We start from the raw sequence: 14,161 nt of genomic DNA on the forward strand, positions 1-14,161 counted from the left end.
GTTAGAGGTGAATGATAGTAGGCTGACTGGGTGTTATAAGTATAATAGGCGGTGGCAGGTTGAGAATATCTTGGAGATGAGGGTTGTTATGTGGGTGTAGGTGTTTGGTATGTGGATGGAGGTATTTGGTATGTGAGCGGAGATTTTGGACCTTGGGCCACCATTACTGCCCCCACTTCTTTCTTCTTTGATATGCCACCTGATTGCAATGCTTTGTTTGTGGCCTACAATGCCTCAAAATTTTTCACCATCCCTTTTTTGATACCCTCTTCAATCCTTTCTCCGAGTTTGATGATATCAGATAACTTGTGATTCTCAATGACCATTAGCCTTTCATAATACTGTGGGTCCTGTGCCCTGACAAAGAACTTGTTCATTTGTTCTTTTTCTAGTGCTGGTCTGACCTTGGCTGCTTCCGACTCCACCAGGTAGCATACTCATGGAAAGTCTTAGTTGGTTTCTTCTTTAGGTTCTGGATATAGAAGACATCTGGTGAATTCTCCGTATTAAACCTGAACTGGTCCATAAATTTTGATGCCATGATCACCCAATTGGCCCACTTCTTAGGTTTCTGGCTTATGTACCAGGACAAGGCTTCATTCCGATCCTTTCATCTTTTTAGACCCCCACGAGCTTGTCACAGTAAGTTCTCAAATGAACCTTGGGATCACCTATTCCGTCAAACATTTCGAACTTGAAAGGTTTGTAACCCTCCGACAGTTCCACGTCTGGTTGTATGTACAGATCCTCATAATTTAGACCTTCTATCACTTTACCTTCTTCAACATCCTGAACTCAACTTGTCAATTTCTTGAGTTCATCGGCCATGTTCTTAATGAGTAGGTCCTTCTCAGTAGATTCTAGTGTATAGGAGATTGGTTGAGTGGAGTGAGGTATGGTTTCCACATATATGGGGCTGTTTTGGTGAGTGCCAGGGATTTGGGTGTAGTGGTGGTCGTCGGTTAAGTTTTGAGGATCAAGAATGGGTTGTTGTGTGTTTTGAGGAATGTGATAGGTAGTGGTTTGTGGATACTGGGTAAGTTGATGATGGTGTTATAGAGGAGTTGGTATCGGTAAAGGATTGGGGTTTTGAGGTGGAGCTGCATATTGATGGGGTGCAGGAGGATTTTGTGGACGCTAGTTTGGCGTATTTTGAGAAGTTGCTGGGTTTTGAGTATTTTGTTGGTTAATGTATGGGACATTCAGAGTGAGGGAGAGGTTTGCTAAGTTTCGGACCTGCTCAAGTTCTCATTGTAACTCTAGTATCTTTTGTTCTAATCGCAAAACCAAGTTATTTTGTGCCAGAGTACTCCGATCGTCTGAAGTTTCCACATTCTCAGCGTTTTCTTTTCGAATACCACTCAAGTCATCCATCTTAGCTTTTCCTCTACTTTTCGTATTACTTGGAGGAGGTGTAGGGCCTTTAGATCTAGTGTGATATGTTGATGATGCTAGTATGTGCGAACCAACCCTAGAGGATGTGAATAATAATAAAAAATAAAGAAAAACAAAAGGTAAAAAGTTAGTAAGGATTTTGAAAAGTTTGCGGTATTTAAACACATATTGCGGGAATGTAAATTCGTGTCCTAATTTGGGAGCCTTGTTGTGCTCGAGGTAGGCCTAGCGACAAATAAATTTGGAGAAATTCAGTGCCGATAATTACCTCATTTTATTAATGTAAAGATAGACAACCCAAAACGACACTAAAATAAGATAAGTCACTAATGGCACTTGGCCTTATTACATTTGAAAAGCAAGTAAACCTAATCTACTTGGTCCCAGAAGGACCTTCTCCAGGCTGGATGCTCTTGTCGATCAGATCCCCCAGTTCACGCAGGTTCAGCAGTAAGAATGCCCTTGCCAAGTGTCCTCCTTCGTTTCCTTCAGCCTTCTGGCAATCAGTGACTCTCTTCCTCATTTCCCCTTCCAATTCCATCAGACTGTACTCCAGATATTCCAACCTTTCGCTGGATTTAACAACCCTCAATTTCCACTCATTGATCATTTCCATATCAGCTTTATGTTGCTCTATATGCTCGGCTTCAGACTCGCAAACTCTTTTGCACAGTTTGTTGTACATCACTTGTGTTTCGACAACTTCGTCTATGACCCTGTTTCCTGGACCAACTCTTGGCTCGAATATTTCTCTTATGTTGTCATCCAACCATGAAGGGTAAAAGTACACATGACCGGCGTGATACCGATCTGGCTCGATGGTATCCTTTTTCACGATAATCTTCAAGTGCCACATGTGTTGTGCTTATTTTTATATGGAATGGAGTCACCCTGAAAATCGGCTATGAACTGACTCATTTTAGCGACTCGCGGTATGACCTACTTCCTGCCTGTCCGTCTCATAACCTTGAGGGGAGCATAAGGGTATATGCCCTTTAACCTGATTAGTACCAAGTGTGGAACGTCCCTAGATCTGATGATGAACTCGTCGGTAGGGAACCACTCGAACATCCACTGAACCTGGTCCTCGGTCAAATTGTTGAAAAACTACACCCATCCTATAGCATCCTTTGGTTGAGCAAACATGTCTGGGATATAGGTCATTTTCTTGGGATGATGAAAGGCTATATGATCATTCCACGGCCTTCGCAGAAATTCCTGACGGTATTGACCTTTTTGGAGATGTTCTAACAGCCAAACTTGCAGCAGCAAATTTCAACCCTCGAAGTATCTATACCTCTTCTGACAGCTCTCCAAGGCCCGATACATTTCTGCAATGATCATAGGGATAGTGGTATATGTCTACCCCTCGATCCCGTCCATCAACGTTTTGGACACCATGGCCAGCCTGGTGTGGATTCTGTCTCCATAGATTGGGAACACTAGCATACCCAAGAAACACATGATGAACACAAAGACCCTACGGTGAATCCAACCCAAGGAGGTGATGGAGAATTCATCATCGAAAATATGGTAAGACCTGTTGTGACCGTATCGTTCATAGAGGAAGTCGAAGGGTATGTAGGAGTTTTTCAGGCACTCCAAGTCATCATTCTTCTTTAACCCCATCATCTTAAGGAATCCCTTAGTGGTGCGATTTTCAGGTACCAATAAATCAGGGCTATCCCAACGCAACCCAGCGAATCCCCCTATTTCTTCCAAGAGAGGGGTCATTTCTATGTCTCCAAAGAGGAACATAGCCCTTTCTTTGTCCCAGAACATTGTAGCTGTATCAACCCCTTTGGGAGGGTGCTACTTAGGAAACAAATCTAATTTACTACTTGTAAAATATTAAAAAGATATTAGTTAAAAATATTCAGAATAATTTAGTAGCAGAAATAGGCCTATGCGAAAAGGTTCAAAATGCAATATTTTCTTTTTGAACATACACTTCATAATTTTATTTTAAATGAAATACAATGTCAAAATATCAACATAAGTGATATAACCCTTCTTGAACAATCAACAGATTAAAGCAACTTCCTAATAAATTTATACTTTCATTCAACATCACTGCAAGTTTGTATTGTACATATTTACAAGACAAAGTGTAAATTTAGAATATTACAAGACTTGAGTTATTAACACACACTAAAATAGCAAAACAAGTTACCAAATTTAAATTACAAGATTTTGGTCTTAAAATCCAACAAGCCTCCAAATAACATACATAAATATGACATACATATATCATGTACATGTCCCAAAACTATGCAAAACCAAGGTGCATATGCAAATGTGATCTCGATAAGTGCTCCCAAAAGACTACTTCATAATGGCCGCCTTCAGATTTTATCCTGTACATTACCTACGATAGAAAATAGCCATCGCTAAGCATAAAGCTTAATGGCGTATAAACTTTGGGCTTGGAGTCATTAAATTCTTCAAGTCCCCTTTTCTGTCATAGTTAGCTCAATTTAACATAATTTAAAATAAGTGAACAAATATATCAAACATATCAAATATCAAACTTTGAAGTATTTCCAAATATCAATAACAATGTTCAAGAGTCGAGAAAGCGTATACTATCAATCCTAGAGAGTTTACCAAATATCCATATTTCTTCCAATATATACGTCATGCCATCACACTAAGCATAATCAGATATCAAGATGGACCGAAGCCCCAAATAAAGTAGGGTCAAAACCCAATAGTCAAGAGAATCAAGAACCATATTAAAAATGGCTTCCTAGTTCGTACTTAACAAGGACAAGTTCCATAATTTAAGACGAACTAAAAATCCAAAGTCAAGATGACAAAAGATCCAAATCAAAAGGCATGCCAAGAGGAGTGACAAAGTCACTGCCACAAGAAGGACATAGTCCCAACAAGAATGCAAAATGATCAAGCAATCCGTACAAATGGGTGATTTAGCAAATATCAGACAATACTTGATATAATACGAATATAACAATATAAATTGAAGACAAGAAAAATAAATATTAGGTTATTTCAAAATATTACAACAAGCAAAAAGAGTGCAAAGTTTATACACAAACCTTGGTATTTTACCACAAAACAGTTCAATCACAACTTGGGGACGTTCGAATCGTCTACGCCGTAAACAAACCAAATCCGTCCACTTCCTCAAATACTTTCCCTTTGATTTTTTTTCAAGGGTTTATATACCTTAAATACATAACAAAATATCCAAATAAGTTCATTGATTTAACATGTCAAACTAAACATGATATAGGTGAAAATTACCCAAAAATATTTGAAACAGAAATTTCGGACAGTATCGCTATTTCATGTTGCGACTCAGTTTTGAAGATTTAAACGGACACAATAGACTATATAGTTTTCATATAAGTTGTATATCCATGTCTTAAAATTTTAGAACATCTTGAATCACCCCCATATCTATTTTGCACAGAAAGTTATGCTAAACTTACTAATAGTAGTACATTGAGTATTTCTAAAACTGAAAATCTGGGCAGCACCTGCCTTGTACTTTCTGATCCCTTTTCGGGTAAATACAAGCAAAACTAGATTTTGATTCCTTCATAAGAGTTATATATCTATGAAATAATTTTCCAGAAAGTCCTAGATCACTTAAATTAGAGCTGTGTATAAAAAGATATGTAGAAAATACTAATAGCTGTCTAGTGTAAAAACGAGTTTAGAAACTTACCACAAAAAGAGAGGAGCAACTTGATCTTCACCAAATAACGAATTTTGCTGGTTGATTTAGTAGAAATTTATGGTGGTTTCATGAAGTTTTCAGAGGCTAAGAAGGAGAGAGGGTAGGTGGTTTTGTTTCTTTGTCTTGCAAGAATGAAACAAGAGAGACGGATATGGAAAGGCAAGTCTTCCAAAGTTATGTCTAAACTTTGGATAAGTATGAAAAATGTGGCTGCCGAAATTACTAATATCTTTAGATAAATATAAAAGGTTGGCAGACCAAGAATTTAATTATATAATGTATTTGATAACAATTCATCAAAATAATATTAAGTGTTACACGTAGCAACACCATGGAGCTTCTTTGTCAATATTAACACAACCTAAAGTAAAATATCTCCTCGTTATAAAAATGCTAAATCAAGAGTGCAAATATTATTAAAATTTTGAGGTGTTACAACTCTTTCCCCCTTAAATAAATTTTGTCCCCAAATTTACCTTGTATTAGTCCCGAAATAAATGTGGATATTAAACTCGCATATCCTCTTCTCGCTCCCAGGTAGCTTCCTCGCCTGAATGATTTTTCCAAAGAGCCTTCACTAAGGGGATTCTCTTATTTCTAAGCTCTTTTATCTCATGCGCTAAGATTTGGATTGGTTCTTCTTCATATGTCAAATCAGGATTAACCTCAATAGACTCAATAGGAAGAACATGAGATGGATCTGAGCGGTATCTTCAAAGCATAGGAACACATGAAAAACGTTGTGGATCTTGCCTAATTCAGGTGGCAAAGCTAGCTTATATGCAATCGGACCAATTCTCTCAAGTATTTCATAAAGTCCAATGAATCGAGGACTAAGTTTACCTTTTTGGCCTAATCTAATAATCTTCTTCTATGGAGACACTTTTAAAAATACCTTATCACCCACCTGATGCTCAATTCACGCCTTTTTAGATCAGCATAGGACTTTTGTCTATCTGAAGAAATTTTCAAACGATCCTTGATGATTTTCACCTTATCTTCAGTTTGTTGCACAATCTCAGGACCCACCAATTTTCTTTCACCAACCTCGCTCCAACAAAGAGGCGTTCTACATTTTCTCCTATATAAAGCTTCATAAGAAAACATGCCTATACTTGATTGGTAGCTATTATTGTAAGCAAATTCTATCAGGGCTAAGTGTCTGTCCCAACTACCCTCAAACTCGATAATGCAGGCTCGAAGCATATCCTCCAAGATTTGTATTACCATCTCAGATTGGTCGTCTGTTTGTGGATGGAAAGCGGTACTAAAATTCAACCTGGAACCCAAAGCTTCTTGCAAGCTAGATCAAAATCTGGATGCAAGCCTTGGATCTCTATTAGACACAATAGAAATAGGGATTCCAAGCAGCCTCACAATGTCATTGATGTATAATTCTGCCAAACATTGCAGTGAGTAGTCCATTCTGATTGCTAAGAAATGAGCACTCTTAGTTAGTCTATCTATAATGACCCAAATTGCATCATGATTTCTTTGAGTGCGTGGAAGTCCAGAAACAAAGTCCATCGTTATCCTTTCCCATTTCCATTCAGGTATTGACAAGGGTTGCAGTAAACCAGCTGGGACTTGATGTTTAGCTTTTATTTGTTGACATACCAAGCATTTAGAAATAAACTTTGCAATGTCTTTATTCATACCACTCCACAAGTAGTGCTCCTTGATGGTCCGATACATTTTAGTACCTCCAGGATGCATTGCATAAGGTGAACTATGTGCTTTAATTAAGATCTGCTTCCTCAATTTATCATCATTAGGAACACACAACCTATTTTTATAAAATAAGGTACCATCTCTCTTTAATGAAAAATCTGATTCTTTTCCATTTTGGACTTCTTCAACCCGTTTCACAAGCTTCTCATCTAACTTCTGCGTTTCTTGGACCTACTCAAGTAAGTCTGAGAAACGAATTTTTTTAAAGGAAATTGTTTTCTGAAATTGTTTAAAGAAATTTGAAGTGAAATTTGATTAGAACATGATGGTATTGGGCCCGTATTTTGGTTCCGGTGCCGGTACATGTCTTATATATGATTTAAGACATTTCTGTAGAATTTGGTGAAAAACATATGTCATGTGACGTGATTCGGACTTAAATCGCAAAATTTATGTTTAAAGAAGTTCTGAGAAAATTTCATTGATCTCGAGACTTAATTTGATGTTCATAATGTTATTTTGATGATTTGATTACACGAGTAGGTCCATATGATATTTTTGAGTTAGTATGCACACTTGGTTTGGAGTTTCGAGGGCTCGGGTGAGTTGCGGGTAGGTTCGAGATGTTTTAGACTTAAAACTAGAAGTTGCAGGTCTCTGAACCCGCCAGTGCGGTCTGCACAAAATCATGTGCGACTGCGGAAAGGGGCCTGTGCGGTCCGCGGTCGATTTCGTGCGGTGTGCGGTGGAGTCCTGTGCGGTCTGCGGTCGGTTTCGTGCGGTGCACGGTGGAGGCCTATGCGGTCGCCGTCCATTTCGTGCGGTCCGCACAGGGCACCAGACCACAGTACCTCAGGAAGGCCTATGCAGCCGCAGTCCATTTTGTGAGGCCCACACAGGGGGTCTAAGAGGAGTATAAATAGACGAGATTTTCAGTTATTTTGCACTTTTCAAAAAATCCCAAAAACATAAGAGACGATTTTTCAAACAACATTTCTTCTCCAAATCAATTGTAAGTCGTTTTTAACTAGTTTTCTTCAATCATTAACATCTTTTAACATGATTTCAACTTCAATCAATTATTTTTCATGGGGGAATTGAGTGTTTTGAGTAGAACCTAGGTTTTTCAAAAAATTGGGGATTTGGACCTCGATTTGAGGTTCGATTTCAAAACAAATTACATATTTGAGCTCGTGGGGTAATGGGTAATTGGGTTTTGGTTCAAACCTAGGGTTTTGACCACGTGGGCCCGGGGGCAATTTTGACTTTTTAGGTAAGACTTTGAAAAATTCATTTTCATGCATTCAAATTTATTCATCTAGCATTTATTGATGTAATTAAGTAACTGGTGGCTAGATACGAGCGAATTGGAAGAGGAATCGAGGGGTAAAACTAAAATTGAAACTTGAGTTGTGTTCGAGGCATCGAGGTAAGTGTCCGGTCTAACCTTAGCTTGAGGGATTAAGAGTTGAGTCCTATTTTCTATTTGCTTCTTGTTGAGTATGACGTATATGCATGGTGACGAGTATCTATATGTTGGTGTCAAGCATGACCGTGAGTCTTAAATTGATACTTGTTGTATTCTTGAATGTTACTATGGTTGAAATAGTGAGTAAATCCTTGATATTGAGCAAAGACTTAGTTTGTTTATCGTGGAATCTACTTATGATTGAGAAATGGTGGTAATTGAGATGAGTAGGAGTTGAGTTAAGATTGGTTATAGCTGATTCTCCCTTTCCGGGACGTATACACTTGTACTGCTGAGTTCCCTTGCCGGGATAATGTAGTCTATTGTTCATTCCTTGCCAGGACGATTAAATTATGATTATTATTGACTGTATAGTTGGAACGGGTTGCACGCCACAACATATATTATATTGGATCGGGTTGCACGCCGCAATAGGTATTATATTGGGTCGGGTTGCACGCCGCGACAGATATTATATTGGATCGGGTTGCACGCCGCAACAGATATTATATTGGATCGGGTTGCACGCCGCAACAGATATTATATTGGATCGGGTTGCATGCCGCAACAATGTTAAATGATAAGGGATCGGGTTGCGCGCTGCAACAGTATTGTTATTGTATTGTTGTAGATATTGAGTTGTTCTTTTATATTTTATTAAGTTTCTGTTGGTCTTGATATGTTTTCCCGAAGCATGTACCCCCTCCCATTTTAAACTGCTTATTCCTGTTTATTTTCCGCCATATATTTTATAACTGCACAGGTTTATCTGGAGTCTGGTCTTAGCCTCGTCACTACTTTGCCGGGGTTAGGCCAGGCACTTACGAGCACATGGGGTCGGTTGTGCTGATACTACACTCTGCACTCTGTGCAGATACCAGAGTGGCACTTGATCAGCAGCAGTAGAGGAGCTAGCCTTCAGTCCACCAAGGTAGCCTTGCAGTCATCCGCAGGCCTAGTGTCCCATCTATCCTTTATTATGTTCTGTTATCTCATGTATCCGACACAAACAATGTTATTTTTCCTTCAGACTGTTGTATGTAGTACTCTTAGTAGTCCGTGGATATTGTGACACCAGTTTCTGGGTAGAGGCATGTGTTGACTTTCGAAACATTTTGGTTGTATATTTATTTAAGACTTCCGCTTAAATCTCATATGCCGCTGTCATTTAAATGTTTATCACTTGTTAATATAAGTTGTAAAAAGGATTAAACTAGAAGAGTTAAAGATTTCTAGGTTCGTGGCTTGCCTAGCTTCTACGAGTAGGCGCCATTACGACTCCCGAGGGTGGAAATTTCGGGTTGTGACATCAATCAAGCTACCTCGTGGCGTACATATCTCAGGCCCTCGGCCTCATAATCAATATCAAATTTTTCCTCACAACATACCCTCGGCCTTACTCAGTCAAAATCCTCACAAGCCACTCGGACAGTAGTAAAACATGATTCTCAGACCAAAAATATCATTTAAGAGATCATGTAAGTGTTAAAATAGAGTAAACACAGTTGAGTACAAAAACAACGAAATATAACATGACTGAGTTCAAGTATAAAGTCAAAACAGTGAGGAAATACCAGTAAAACTCCCCGAAGGGTTCAAATAGTTGGCACAATGCCCAAATATGACATTCAGCCCAAATCATGATGATAGCAAATAGATTTTAGTCAAATACGTGGTAAAATAGTCATTCGGGATGGACTAAGTCACAATCTCCAATAGTGCACAACCCCACGCTCGTCATCAAGCGTGTGCGTCACCTCAATATAGCACTACAATGTGCAATCCGGTGTTTCAAACTCTCAGAACATCATTTACAATCATTACTCACCTCGAACCGGTCAAACCTCTAGCTCGCAACATCTTTGCCCCTTGAATCGGCCTCCACTCACGTCAAATCTATCCAAAATCAGAACGAGGACGTCAAAATATGCTAAGGGAACGAAGCCTAAGCGAAAATAATCAATTTACAACATAAATCCCAAAATTACCAAACCCGACCCCCGGGCCACATCTCAAAATTCGATAATTTTTACATCAATATATTTCTTATCTCCCCACGAGTTTACACATATCAAAAGTTCTAAAATCCGACCTCAAATGGTCCTTCAAATCCTCAATCAAAGGTCTAAGTTTCCCTAGTTCTTCAATTTTTGGCTTAATTTCAATGATTATTTAGGTGAAATTCACAATAGAATCAAGTTTTAAGTCCAAGAATCTTACCTCCTAGTGATTCCCCTTTAATCCCTATTCAATCCCCTTCAAAAAGCTCAAATAACGACCAACAATGGAAGAAATAAACCCCAAAATCGTAGACAAGACGACCTTTTAAACCTTCTACCCCGACATAAATTCCTTCATTGCAATAGCGGGACATCCTTCGCTATCGCGAAGCACAAATTCTCAGCTCCCAAAATTAACACTATGTGAACGCGTAAAATCCCATGCGAACGCGATGCTTAGGCATCTAACACTACGCGATCGCGAACTGGCTACCGCGTTCGCAATGAACAACTTCAAGTCAAGACCCCTGGTCCACTTAACTCTACGCGAATGTGACCCACTCCACGCGTTCGCGATCAACAATGCCTTCACCTTATGCGATCGCATCCCCAGCTTCGTGAATGCATTGAGCAAACTGGACTGCCCCACAATAGCTCTACGTGATTGCGAAGAGTAAAAACTCTGTAACATCTGAACTCCAAAATCTACAACTCTCCAAGGCATGAAATGGTCCGATTGACCATCCGAAACTCACCCAAGGCCCCCGGGATCTCAACCAAAGGCACAAACATACCCCAAAACCTCATTCAAACTTGTTCCAATCTTTAAAACACCTCAAACCACATCAAATCAACCTAAACACATCTGATTCAAGCTAAACTTTCTAAAATCTTCCAAATTCCGCTTTTGATCAAAAACCCAACCAAACCACTTCCGAATGACCTGAAATTTTGCGCACACATCCCAAATGACACAACGGAACTACTACAACTCTCAGAATTCCATTCCGACCCCTATATCAAAATCTCGCCTACCAACCGGAAATCGCCAAAATATCAACTTCGCCAATTCAAGCCTAAATCCACTCTGAACCTCCAAAACTCATTCCGATCGCGCTCCTAAGTCCCAAATCACCTCCTGAAGCTATCCGAACCATCAGAACTCACATCCGAGCCCTCTAACACATAAGTCAATATTCGGTTGAGTTTTTCAAGACTAAGTGTCTCAAACCTTCTTAAAACCTTTCCAAACCTGAGCCAACCAACCCGATCACTCATAGAACCGATAGACAAAGTAATAAGAAGAAGAAATGGGGGAAACAGAGCGGTAACTCATGAGACGACTGGCCGAGTTGTCACATCTTCCCCAACTTAAATAAATGTTCTTCCTCGAACGAGTCAAGAAATATACCTGAAGCCTCAAACAGGTGAGGATATCTGCTCCGTATCTCCCGCTCGGTCTCCCATGTAGCCTCCTCCACAAGACGACCTCTCCACTGCACTTTCACTGAAGCTATATCCTTTGACCTCAACTTTCGAATTTGACAACCCAAAATAGGCTCCACATCGTAAGTGAAATCATCATCCAACTGAACCGTGTTGAAATAAAAAACATGAGATGGATCCCCAATATACTTCTGGAGCATAGAAACATAAAATACCGGATGCACACTCGACAAGCTGAGTGGAAAAGAAAGCTCATAAGCCACCTCCCCAATCCTCCGAATCACCTCAAAAGGCCCAATGAACTGAGGACTCAATTTACCTTTCTTCCAAAATCTCATAACACCCTTCATGGGCGAAACCTTCAATAGAACCTTCTCACCAACCATGTACGACATATCTCGAACCTTCATGTCCGGATAACTCTTTTGCCTCGACTGAGCTATACGGAGCCTCTCCTAAATCACCTTCACCTTTTCTAAGGCATCCTGCACCAAGTCTGTCCCCAATGGTCTAGCCTCACCCAGGTCGAGCCAACCAACTGGAGATCTACACCGCCACCCGTACAAGGCCTTATATGGAACCATCTGAATACTTGACTGGTAGCTATTGTTATAAGCAAACTCTGCAAGCGGCAAAAACTGATCCCATGACCCTCCGAAATCAATGACACAAGCATGTAACATGTCCTCCAATATCTGAATAGTGCGCTTGGACTGCCCGTCCGTCTGAGGGTGAAAAGCTGTGCTCAACTCAACCTGAGTACCCAACTCTCGCTACATAGACCTCCAAAACTCTGATGTAAACTGAGTGCCCTTATCTGAAATGATAGAAACTGGTACACCATGCAAACAAACAATCTCCCGGATATAGATCTCTACCAACCGCTCTGAAGAATAGGTAGTACACACAGGAATGAAGTGCGGACTTGGTCAGCCGATCCACAATCACCCAAATAGCATCGAACTTCTTCAGAGTCCGTGGAAGTCCAACAATAAAGTCCATAGTGATCCTCTCCCACTTCCACTCTGGAATATCTATCAGCTGAAGCAAGCCCCCCGGTCTCTGATGCTCATATTTCACCTGCTGACAATTGAGACACCGAGCTACAAATCCCACAATGTCTTTTTTCATTTTCCTCCTCCAATTGTGCTGCCTCAAATCCTGATACATCTTCGCGGCACCCGGATGAATGGAATACCGCGAGCTATGGGCCCCCTCCAGAATCAACTCCCGAAACCCATCCACATTGGTCACACAAATCCAGCCCTGCATCCTCAACACCCCATCATCACCAGTGGTCACATCTCTGGCACTATCGTGCTGAACTCTGTCCTTAAGGACAAGCAAATGCAAACCATCATACTGGCGCTCTGTGATGCGATCATATAAGAAAGACCTAGAAACCACACAAGCCAATACCTGACTAGGCTCCGAAATATCTAACCTTACGAACCGATTGGCCAAGGCCTAAACATCAACCGCAAGAGGTCTCTCCCCAACTGGAATATATGCCTAACTCCCCATACTCACTGCCTTTTAGCTTAAAGCATCGGCCACCACATTGGTCTTTCCCGGATGGTACAATATTGTGATGTCATAATCCTTTAGCAACTTCAACCATCTCCGCTGCCTCTAATTGAGATCCTTGTGTTTGAACAAGTGCTGGAGGCTACAATGATCAGTAAACACCTCACAAGACACACCATACAAGTAATGCCTCCAAATCTTCAACGCATGAACTATGGCAGCCAACTCCAAATCATGAACGAGGTAGTTTTTCTCATAGGGCTTCAACTGACGAGAAGCATAAGCAATACCTCTACTCTCCTACATCAAAATACAACCAATACTAACTCTCGAAGTATCACAATACATGGTATATAAACCTGAAACTGATGGCAAAACTAACACTAGAGCTGTGGTCAAAGCTGTCTTGAGCTTTTGAAAGCTCTCCTCTCACTCGTCTGACCATACAAATGAAGCACCCTTCTGAGTCAACTTGGTCAAGGGCGATGCGATAAATGAGAATCCCTAAACAAACTAGTAATAATAGCCTGCCAAACCAAGAAAGGTGTGAGTCTCTGTGGCTGAGGATGGTCTAGGCCAACTTTGTACCACCTCTATCTTTTTCGGATCAACCGGAATACCCTCGTTGGACACCACATGCCCCAAGAAAGCCATTTAACCGAGTCAAAACTCACACTTGGAGAATTTTGCATAAAGCTTCTCCTCTTTTAATCTCTGCAACACAACTCTCAAATGCTCCACGTGCTCCTCCTGACTACGTGAATATACCAGAATATCATCAATGAAGACTATGACAAACGAGTCAAGATAAGGCCTGAACACACTATTCATCAAATGCATGAACATTGCTAGGGCATTGGTCAGCCAAAAAGACATCACCAAGAACTTATAATGCCCATATCGGGTCCTGAAAGTTGTCTTAAGAATATCCAAGTCCCTGATCTTCAA

At 40.4% G+C, this 14,161-nt stretch overlaps 1 protein-coding gene across 1 annotated transcript; it reads right to left on the bottom strand.

Annotated features, from left to right (window-relative positions):
* Positions 1-5,607: 5,607 nt before the first annotated feature.
* Positions 5,608-6,331, bottom strand: LOC107800563 (uncharacterized). Its single transcript, XM_016623755.1, has 2 exons — positions 6,009-6,331; positions 5,608-5,812 (listed from the first exon to the last, which is right to left on the bottom strand). Exons 1-2 carry the CDS (start codon positions 6,329-6,331, stop codon positions 5,608-5,610), a joined length of 528 nt encoding a protein of 175 aa, XP_016479241.1.
* Between the last annotated feature and the right edge of the window lie 7,830 nt (positions 6,332-14,161).

Source organism: Nicotiana tabacum, chromosome 11 (assembly GCF_000715075.1).
Source record: "Nicotiana tabacum cultivar K326 chromosome 11, ASM71507v2, whole genome shotgun sequence".
Taxonomy (NCBI): domain Eukaryota; kingdom Viridiplantae; phylum Streptophyta; class Magnoliopsida; order Solanales; family Solanaceae; genus Nicotiana; species Nicotiana tabacum.

Coding starts and splice junctions, on each gene's coding strand:
- LOC107800563 (XM_016623755.1), bottom strand. CDS start 6,331: ATGGTAATACAAATCTTGGAGGATATGCTTCGAGCCTGCATTATCGAG. Junction 5,813..6,008: donor AGGCGTGAATTGAGCATCAG/GTGGGTGATAAG, acceptor TATGCTTTGAAG/ATACCGCTCAGATCCATCTC.